The following is a 10575-nucleotide window of genomic DNA, read 5'->3' as shown; positions in this document are numbered from 1 at the left end:
CCTGGGTGACAATAAATGAGGTTATCTTGCTGCTTGTTCATCCCCAGAGGTGATGGCCACATCCTTGCCCCCCATCTGGATCCTCCTGCAGTCCCTGGCAGTCAGGAATGTTTCCACTAAAGAGCCCACAGGACTCAGAGGACCCCCCCTCAAACCCCTCTTCCCTGCAATGTGTCTCCAAATAGAGGGGTTGGAACAGCCATGGCCCAAATCAATGTCTCTGGAAAGACTCCCCTCCATGGAGCATGGCCACTTCTTATTGGGAAGTGGGGGTTCGGGGCCCTGAAAATCACTGCAGAGCCAGAGCTCAGCCCAGTTGCAGAGGAGAGGTGCTGAAACCATGGTGGGGACTGAGGGGAGTGATGGCCCCAATTCCAGGTCAGGGCCCTTGAATGGCCAGACTTAGCACCATGGACCTATCTGATTGGTGAGGGGGCAGGCAGGGGCCACCTGCCCTTGGACAGCCCCCTGAAGCTGCCCTAGGACTGGGGCCGAGGGAGGTTAGACATCCGGTTCTGTCTAGGACAGGTTCCCTCCCTATGCCCACTATGGGTGTGTCTGTCTGCTTGGGAAGGTGTCCCACAGTGGCTGAGTCCAGATCTCAGGGAAGGAGGGGGTGGGGGGTCAGGGGCCTTTTCAAACAAGGTGAGGTGCTGTGGCTGGGTGGGACGCTGCTGTGGCCGGAAGCACTTCTGGGAACAGAGGATGGCCTCTGGGCCCTTATCTGAGGCTGCACACACACCCCGGAGCCTGACCGGGGAGGAGCTAAGCAGCTGGAGAGCCTCTCTGGTTGGGGTTGGGGAGTTCCCGGGGGGAGCAGCAAGGGGCTGGAGCTGGCCTGGGCAGAATCTAATCTTCGGGTCATTCTTGGGCTTGGTGACCTATACCTGTGCCCATCCCAGCACACTGGGCTGAGCAGGAGGGGGTGGGAGCCCCTCAACACACCAGCCCCCTCCGTTCCCCACATATCAGCACTCTTGAGTCTCCTGTGCATCCCACTACCCTGAGCTCTGCATCCCAGGCCCACCCAGGGCCTCCCTCCTCCCAACCTGGACTTGCTCAGGCCTCCCCTGGGCACACCCGGCCCTGGGCAACCCACCTGAGCCTCCTGCCTCCCCTCAGCCAAGCCCCTCCACGCCCCTTCCTGCTCTGTGGGATTTCAGCTGGGGCGCCTCAGTTCAACTCAGGTCCAGCTTGCTATCAGCTCCCAGGAGGCTGCCAGGGAAGGACATTAGTCCAGGAGTGGGGAGAACAGGGAGTGAGCGGAGGGAGCTGGGGTGACCAGTAGTGGGCAGGCCTGGTGGGGCAGAGGCACTCTGCAGGGAGGAGGGGAGCGTGGAGGGTGGGCCCAGTCCAGTGGCAGGGGCTCCCTGAGTCCTCCTCACCACCCACTCCCCCGCAAGCCTGGCCTCCCTCTTCCAGGCCCTGCGCTGAGCTGGGCAAATCCCCCTGTCCCCTGCCCGCTGCAGAGCAGGAATCCCCCGCTCGCTCCACATCACCCCACCACCTGGCGTCACCTCCCCACCCACGGGCTGACTTTCCGGGCACTCCTCCCACGCCGGATGGCCGCCCGTGAGGACTTTCCGCGCTGAGTCAGCGGAACACGCTCCCGCCCTCGAGGCTGTCTAGGACCTGACTCCTGGCCTCAGCAGGGGGCTGAGCCAGGGTGGGGACCGCTTCCCCACAGGTGGGGGAGGGGCAGTCAAGGGACCCAGGTGACGCTGAGGAGGGCCTTCCTGGAGGCGGGTGGGCGAGGGTTGGTGGGGGACAGGAGATCTGGCTTGAGGGCAGAGGAGGAGCCTATGGGTGTGGCAGCTGGTTGGCTCCCTGGGCCCCCAGAGCTAGGATCCTAGGGGCAGGCAGAGAGAAGCAGCTGAGGGGGTTGTTCTCCCCCTGTGAATGGTCATGAGCCGGCCACGCCCCTCCTTCCAGGCGGAAGCAGGCTGTGCCCCACAAGGGGTGGAATGCAGGGCACAGAGCCCCTCTCCCCTCCACTTCCTGCTCTGAGCTGGGCCCACCTGCACCCCTGGAACTAGGTGGGGGTGGGGACCAGTGAATCAAGGGGCTCTCCTGAGCCGCGTGCAGGTGGGTGGGGAGGGCGCAGTGAGCAGGGGAGAGGGGGACAGTGCTAGAACACTTGGGGCCACAGACAGCAGGGGGGCCAGGTGTACTGACACCTGGAGAGGGCCGCTGCCAAGACTGGTCTCCACTGGCCCGCCAGCCACGCCCTGGATGCAATGGAGACCTTATCAGACTCCCCAGGTATCATGTTGTCAAGAGGCTGAAAAACACTGCTCGCCTCCACTGGGCAAGACCCCAGGACAGTGCCCCAAGAGCGAGGGCCCTGTGAGGTGGTGGAGGCCAACAGGAGGGCTTGGGACAGAGGGCTAGAACCAGGCCATTCTGAGGCTGCCCACATCCACCAGGAAGTGTGGGCAGAAACTTACCTTGCCCCAGATTGGGGCCCAATGACCCAAGGGCAGGTACCCCACGGGGACAAGCAGGACGTGCAGCCAGCCTGGAACCAGAGTCTGGAGCACTCATGGCACAGAGACCCACACACACCAAGGACCCGGCTGCCCAAGCAACTGCCTGGCCAACCACCAGAGACTGGGTTTGGACAGGGCAGCCAAGAGGCACAGAGGGCAGGGTCCAACAAAACATGCCTCCCCTGTGGTCCCAGCTGAGGGCTTGTGCCGAGGACTGTAACCGTCCTGCTTCAGCCCCACCCCCACTCCCACCTCGGCTAGGAAGGGACTGTGGGCACTGGTGGGGGAAAATCCAGAACCTGTCCCTTCTCCCCCAGCACACATCCACTTAGGTCACTGGACAAGCTTTTATTGAGTGCTGCCTGTAGCCAGGTCCTTAGCCTCCTGTCCTGGGAACCAGGGGCCCACAGATGCGGCCCCAGTGGGGCAGCAAGAGAGGGAGGCAGCCACCGTGCATCTGGGTCTTCCACGGGATCCAGCCACAGCTGCTGCCTCTTCGGCATGATCCAGGGCACCAGTCACTGTCACCATTCCCCACCTGCTTCCACCATCGAGGGGAGCAGGGCTGGGCCCAGAGCTGGGGCCCCACCGCGGGGCCCAGAGCCCTTGCTCCTGAGGGCCAGCCTAGGCCAGCTCCAGGGAGAGCCTGGCATGGGCCCTCCGCACTTCACGCCCACAGGTCCTCCTGGTGGCCCTTGTTTTCTGACAGCCGCTCGCCCCGCTCCTCTTCAGGGAACTGGCAACTGCAGGCGTCCTCGGGCGGGGGTGGCGGGGCCTCCAGGAGCTGGGTCTCTGCAGAGGGGCTGCGATCATCAGGCAGACAGGGGACCCCCCCCTGCCCAAGGCACAACTGACCTGGGGGCCACACTCTTTGCCTCCTCAGCTGACAGATGTTCAGGCTCAGCTGGGTCACGGTCAGGGCAAGGATGCAGGCAGCCAGGGCAAGGATGACGATGGTCAGCAGGCTGGGTGGTTCAGTGGGCGGCAGTCCCAGGCTGCACACAGCATTGTGCGTCTTGTTCCCGGGGAACAGGGTGGGAAATCCAAGCTGGACGCAGCTGGGACACACGGACAGAGCCCTCGGTCAGCCCTCGGTGACCAAGCACTCCTCTGCACTGCTGGAGTCCTCTGAGCTGTTGGGGGTTACTGCACCAGAAAGGACAGCAGAGGCCCCGCCTTCAAGCCTGCCTGGACCTCCCGGCCACCAGAAGGCCCCACCAGCACTCACTCTGCCCAAGGTTTGCAGCGGCCCTCATGGCCCCCAGAGAAGGTCCCCACGGCACAGTCAACACACTCAAAGCCGAATTTGAAGTTGCCTGGAGACAAACATACACTGGCTGCAGGGGTGACTGGGGTGGGATCCTGCTGGTGTCCAGTTCCCCAGCAGAAGGACTCCCCTGCCACCTCATCCATTTGACAGGAGCCTCTGGTGCCCACAGGACCTGGGCCTGGGATAAATCAGGTCCCCAATGTGCCCCTTTCCAGGGCAGGCTGTGACTCAGGGCTGAGTGGAGGGTCCCTGAAGGGATATGGGGGAGGGGAGGGACCTGCTTGCAAACGATGGAGCCGGGCGGGGGGTGGGGGTTGGGTAGAAGCCTGGCAAGAGCCAGGCTGGGCCTTCGCTTGCTCCAGGAGGCTGGGGAGCAGGAGGTGGGTGAGGGCCCTGGAGATTGGGGTAAGGCTGTGCCCCAGTCACCCCTAGGCTCCCCTGCCCCAAAAACCTCACACAGTCCCCTGCCGCCCTCACTCCTCCAGCCCCCACGTGCTCAGGCAGGCCCCACTCCCCAGGTAAAGAGCCCCCTAAGAGGATGAGAGGCTCCTTCCAGAAAAGGGGCTGAACTCCAGACTGGGCTCCACGTGGAGCATCAGGGTGGGTATAGGACCTGGACATAGTCTGAGCCAGGGCCTAAGAGCCAGACAGTCCTGGACATCCCTCTGTTCCTCACAACTGGCCCTGAGGGCATCATCTCTGGACAAAGACACCTAGGCCAAGAGAGCCACACACACAGTGGGCGCTGTGCCTCCAGCAAGGGCTGAGATGCCAGAACAAGAGAACCGCCTGCCTGCCAGGGTTCCATAGGACCCCACACTGGCGCCCATCTGCCCAGAGGGTGTCCGTACCCCCACTTGCAAGCATTCTTCCACACCAGCTGCTATGAGCTCTGGCTGGGCCCTGTCAACACCCCTGGCCTGCACGGGCCACCCACACCGACAACTTACCTTCAGGTTGCACTCCCTGGCCAGGAGGACAGGAGTGGTACTTGCAGCTCTTACACTGTGGGTCTCCACAGTGGAACTCGGGTTGGATACACTGACAGTCCGGCTCAGGACAGGTCCCCTCATCTGGGCAGGAAACAAGCAGCTCTCTCAGAAGCTGAGGGGAGCACCCTCCCCAGGGCACCCCCTCTTAACCCCCAGGGAAATGGGGGGCAGGGCAGGGCTACCTCAGCTGGGCAGAGTACTGTCTGGGAACCAGGACCCTGGCTTGGTCCAGCTGTGCCCCTCCTTCCTGGGCACCCAGCTCCTTCACCCACCTGGCCTGGCTGCATCCCCCATTGCCCTGAAGCTGCTCTCACCCAGGGTGACCATGACTCAATGTGACCTGGAGCCATCCCAATGGACAAGGGGGTCGCCTGGGAGATCTACTCCCTGCCCCCTTTCCATCCTGCATGGCCCTCAGCTGCCAGGACCCTCCAGGCAGCCTGCCCATCCCTCCCTGACTGCTGTCCACAGTGCCCACGACACTGAGACCTGAACTCTAAGAGCCCCTTACCACCCCCCAGGTCCTGGCAGGGTGACACCCTGGTGTTTTCCCCAGGGATGTTTGTCCCCAAAATGACCCATTCCACTTTTCTCCCACCCAGATGTGCAGGTCCGAGGCAGGGAGCTGGCAGAAAGAGGGGTGCAAACCCAAACTGAGCCTGAGTGATGGCCACGGGCTCACTACCCACTCAGAAGGAACAGGGACAGCCCCTCCTCCACATTGGGACCCCTGACCTGTCTTAGGGAAGGTTCCCACACTCCCTGCCCCTGCCCCACCTCCCGGCCATCATCCCCCAACCCCCAGTCCCCAATCCCCAAGCCACTTCTGCCTCCGCCGCAGCCAGGTTGCTCTGGGATCAGGGCTTTGGACCCAGAAAACTTGCCCTGAGCACGGGGAGGCGCGCCGCGCTGCCGCCCTCCGCGCAGGGGCTCCCGCCTGCCTTACCTGGGGCGCAGCGGCAGCAGCGTGCCTGTGTCCCCGTCCCATGCAGAACTTGGCCAGGGCTGCATCTCAGATCGCCGAGGGAGCGCTGGCCCAGGCCCAGTGCGCAGAGCAGCGCGATACCGCGCAGGGCCACTCGCGCGCCCCTCGCCCCCATGGCGTCCCCCTGGCCGCGCGCCCCGCCGTTTTAGGGAAGCAGGCCCCTCCCAGACACGCCCAGATCCCGCCCCGCGGGCCGCTCCGCCTCGGCCACGCCCCAAAGATGCCAGAGGAACTGTTCCCATGCGTGACCCCCGAGACCCTGCGACTCAAAATCCAAGGCGTGGTTGGAGGTTTGGGGCAATGAGACTTCTCTGGAAGCTTAAGCGGCGAGGACGCGTCATCACTCGTCTGTCCAGAGCACAGGAGGATCCACTGGACGTGAACTCCAGACTCTGGGTTAGGATGACGTGTCAGTGCAGGTTTGTCTTTTGTAACAAATGCACTGTCCTCAGGGTTATTGAATTTTGCAGTAAGGAGTTCATGATCTGAGCCACAGTCAGCTCCCCCTCTTGAGCTTGCTCCTTGGAAGAAAAGCTGTGACAAACCTAGACAGCATATTAAAAAGCAGAGACATTACTTTGCCAACAAAGGTCCATCTTAGCCCCCAAAGCTATGGTTTTTACAGTAGTCATGTATGGATGTGAGAGTTGGACCATAAAGAAAGCTGAGCACTGAAGAATTGATGCTTTCGAACTGTGGTGTTGGAGAAGACTCCTGAGAGTTTCTTGGACTGCAAGGAGATCAAATCAGTCCATCCTAAAGGAAATCAGTCCTGAATATTCATTGGAAGGACTGATGCTGAAGCTGAAGCTCCAGTACTTTGGCCACCTGATATGAAGAACTGACTCATTGGAAAAGACCCTGATGCTGGGAAAGATTGAAGGCAGGAGAAGGGGATAGAGGATGAGATTGTTGGATGGCATCACCAAACATGGACATGAGTTTGAGCAAGCTCCAGGAGTTGGTGATGGACAGGGAAGCCAGGCGTGCTGCAGTCCACAGGGTCACAAAAAGTCAGACACAACTGAACGACTGAAGAGGGGGTATTGATGGGGGGAAGGTTCCCCCTCAGTTGCTGAGAACCTAAAACTGCTATAAAAAATACTTTTTTTTTTTTAATTCAAGGGATGGGAATTCCCTGGAAGTCCAGTTAATAGGACTCAGTGCTTTCACTGCCTTAGACAGGGTTAGGGTTAGGGTTCAATCTCTGATCAGGGAACTATGATCCCACAAGTTGTGTGCAACCAAAAAAAAGAAAAAAACAATTCAAGGGGTCCCAAAGGGACCCCAAGAGAGCAGGTATCATTGTAGGCCGCAGAGCAACTGACCACAGAGGACAAGACACCCAGTAGACCCATGTGTGAAGGTGACCTTGGGGGATTCCTAAGTGATCATGCTCTTTGGCCCAGGAATTCTTTTCCGGAAACTAAATGTGACCTAAATGTGTGCGCCTTGTCAGGGGAAACACCACTCATACCCCCAGCCACATCACAAGGAGGGTGGGCGGGGGTGGTCAGAAATATTTTCTATGTAAAACCTGCAGCCACCAGGCCTGAAGGAACTGGAGTGTGGGTTGGCGCCGGATGCGGGGTGGCAGACAGTACCCTGAGTCATTGGGGGTGGGGCACACCCCCAACAAGGACTGCTTCCTCACTGTGCCCCTTGGCTCCTGGCTGACCCCCTCTCCACCTCCAGCTTCCCCAGGGGGGCCCTGTGAGGCCCCTCCAACACCCCGAGCAGGTGGGATGAAATCCCTCATCCTCTGAAGCCTCCAGGCGAGGGATCCCACAACCTCCCAGAAGTCCTGGATTGCCAGCACTGAGCAGCCTCAGAACCTATTCAGGGGTCAGAAGAGTCCCTGTTTTCTGAGGATTAGAACAAGCCCCCCACTTTGGGAAATTAGCACAAGATTTCCCCACCCCCACCACCCCCCCACCTCCCACTCCCCACACCCCACCACCTCCCACACCCCACCCCACCCCACCCCCCACCCCTCAGCTTGGCCAAGGGGGCCTGGCCAGGCTCCAGACATCACACATACTGGAGGCTACAGCTGTGCTGACACCTGAGAGGAGGAGCAGCCAGCAAGGAGAAACCAGTCACTGGCTGAACCCTGCAGAGGGAGGAAGGGCCGTCCAGGCTGCAGCCCTGACAGCCCTGCAGGCTTCAACCCAGCTCTCCCCACTGGAATCCCATCAGCCCGTGGGGTTGTGCTGGCCCCTGATGGAGCGCTTGAGCTCTTGAGGCTGAGAACTCAGCCTCCAGAAACACCAAGTGAACCCTGAAGTCGGGAGGAAGGGCTGTCCAGGCTGCAGCTCGCCGTGAGACTGTCCCATGTCTCTATGAACCTTAATTTCTTCACCTTAGTTTCTGGGGCCCTGCCTCCTTCAGGAAGCCTCCCCAGATTGCTTGGCCCTCCAGTGGAAGCTTGATACAGGGGAAATGGGCAGAGATCCCTGGGAATGCTGTAGGGTGGGCAGTGGGGGTCCCAGGAGTGTGATTTTGGTGGCACCCACAGGTATGTTGAGGGCCATGACCTGGTGACCAGGGCAGACCCGTGAAACTTGGTTTGAGAATGATGGGGTTTGTGACTCAAGTCCCAGGATGTGCAAGGCCCTCCTCAGAGAAGCAACTGGGCCCTGCAGAAAAGGGAGGGCTCTGCGGGGGCTGTGGCTGTGGTTGCTAGAGGGCAAGGTGAGGCCCCTAGGACTGGCCCTCTCTGAGGACCCCCAGATTGCAGCTCAACTCCTAGATTGGAGGAGGGTTTGAGCCATCGCTGGACCCCAGGGCAAGGTGAGGAGTGGAGAACTGGGCGGTTCTGGACCTTCTGCCACTGCTCACTTTAAAGACCTGAACAGTCAGGTCTGTACCAGGTTGGCATCACCCCAATTCTGCTAAAAGCCTAAGAAAAAAATGATAAATCCCCTAAAATGATGCTTGTCCAACCAGGTCCTCTCTATTGACCCTTCTGGAAGCTGACCGGCATGCAGGCACCAGCGGGCAGCTGTCTGTGCAAAGGGAACTGCCACCTGCAGCAGCAGGAAACCAGAGGGAGGGTCGTGTGTGACAAGAGGCAAGAGTGACATCGGGGGTGGGGACCTGCGTCGCCTTCTGGTCCCCAAGGCTCCGGAAGGCTCCTCCTACGCGGCCGCAAACTGCGGAGTTTCTGTGACCTGGCACTGCGGGGGAGATCTCTATCTGCCAGCTGTATTTTCCAATACTTTTTGAGCAGCTCATCACATTTTTCATCACTTGTCTCAGCTCACACAAGTGATGCTCACTCAAGGGGCAGAGGGTCCCACATGGGGTCCAGGTGTTAATCAGGAGGGCTGAGGGGGGAGGATGGGGAGCCAGGTAGGGGCCTTGGAGCAGGGAGGGCCCAGTGTGGGCATATCAGGGGGCTGTCTGTGGGCCCAAGGGGTAGCTCAGCAGGGTTTAGGAGGCTTGGCAGCAGAGACAGGAGTGGAGAGTGTGCTTAGTGGCAGCATCAAAGCAAACTAAAAGTGATCAACCTCCGTCCGTCCATCTGTCAGCTGTTCAGAGGTGGAGCTGCCAGGCAAGGGGTCAGGTGGGGGGCTCATGGCTGAGGGAGCAGCTGGGAGGTTTGGGGAGGAAGCCCTTTCCCATGACCTTCGACCTTCCAGGCCCTAAGACTCTGGGCTCTCCCCTAGATCCCTCCGGCTTGTTCCGTAGCCTCTCTGCACAGCCTCTGCGCTGCCCAGGGACCACAGGCCCCTGACCAGTGGTGCCAATTTGTTGCCCGTTCCAAGGGCACAGGGTGTGTGTGTTCACTGCTGCATCCTGAGAGCCTTCCAAGAACACATGATAGTCCCATTGTCCCTTTCCCCAGGAGGCCACCAGGGGTCAGAGGTTTGAGGAGAGATGGATGGGCCTCCAGGGCAGCTCTGGGGAGAAAGCCAACCCAAGAAACTAGGGGTAGAGGGCAGGACGGCAGCCTGACACATGTGGCAGGAGGATCTTCAACTGCTGTAGGGCCCTCTTGGTGCAGCGATACCTGGGTCCTGGCCACCCGGCAGGGAAAGGTGTGAGAGCAAGCCAGGCGCTCATTTGCCAAGTGCACCAGGCAAGGCCTAGGGCTCTTGCCCAGATTTTCTCTGCTCCTCCACCCGCCCAACAGCAGCTAGGTAGTCTTTTATTTCGGTTCACTGTAGCTCTGCAATCTGTCTGAACACCCGGGGTGCAAATGTCTATGGGCTGTGGAGAGTTTCCACACTGACCTGGGATCCCTGAGCTATTTAACCTGCACACCTCAAGTGAGCCCTTGGCCACTCGCCCCAAGTCCACACCTCTGCCCAAGCCAGGGCCGCCCCCAGTGCTGACCAGCAGGACTGTCTGACCATGCAGGTTTTACAGCCCATTCTGCTGTCCATGGACACAGGTTTCCCACCTGGGAACCTTTTCACATAATGGTGCCTGTTCTGTTCCCACCCAGGGTGGATGAAGGATCAGCCCTGTCAGAAGACTCCAGTTTCCCCAACGGCACGGAGCTGGTCTCAGGGGGACTCAGGGGCCCTGCAGGTGTCATGGGGGTCGTAGGGTCACCATATACTTGGGTCTAGCAGGGCATGGGGTTTGAGAAGAGACAGACACTTGTGCCCTCTCCTGGGAGGAGCCCCAGCAACCCGAGGGGTGGCCCTAGATGACCTTTGGGGCCAGGGCCTCAGAGTTCCCATCAGTACTCAGCCCCTGCCAGCCCCTTCCAAGTGGCCCAGGGAAGGTCCTTAGGTTAGGGTCTCACGTGGCTGACAGGTGCAGCACTGACTCCCCAGGGCACTTATTTTGTCTCCCCCACCCCCCGCAGGTGCTGGGATGTGCCCA

At 60.4% G+C, this 10575-nt stretch overlaps 1 protein-coding gene across 1 annotated transcript; it reads right to left on the bottom strand.

Annotated features, from left to right (window-relative positions):
- Positions 1-2830: 2830 nt before the first annotated feature.
- Positions 2831-5854, bottom strand: TNFRSF18 (TNF receptor superfamily member 18). The gene is made up of 4 exons (XM_061161247.1): positions 5698-5854; positions 4710-4832; positions 3718-3805; positions 2831-3547 (listed from the first exon to the last, which is right to left on the bottom strand). Exons 1-4 carry the CDS (start codon positions 5849-5851, stop codon positions 3157-3159), a joined length of 756 nt encoding a protein of 251 aa, XP_061017230.1. The 5' UTR covers positions 5852-5854; the 3' UTR covers positions 2831-3156.
- Positions 5855-10575: the final 4721 nt, after the last annotated feature.

The sequence above is a fragment of the Dama dama genome, chromosome 14, assembly GCF_033118175.1.
Source record: "Dama dama isolate Ldn47 chromosome 14, ASM3311817v1, whole genome shotgun sequence".
NCBI lineage: Eukaryota > Metazoa > Chordata > Mammalia > Artiodactyla > Cervidae > Dama > Dama dama.
Note: the sequence above shows the minus strand (reverse complement) of the source record. Positions and strands in the feature narration are given on the sequence as shown.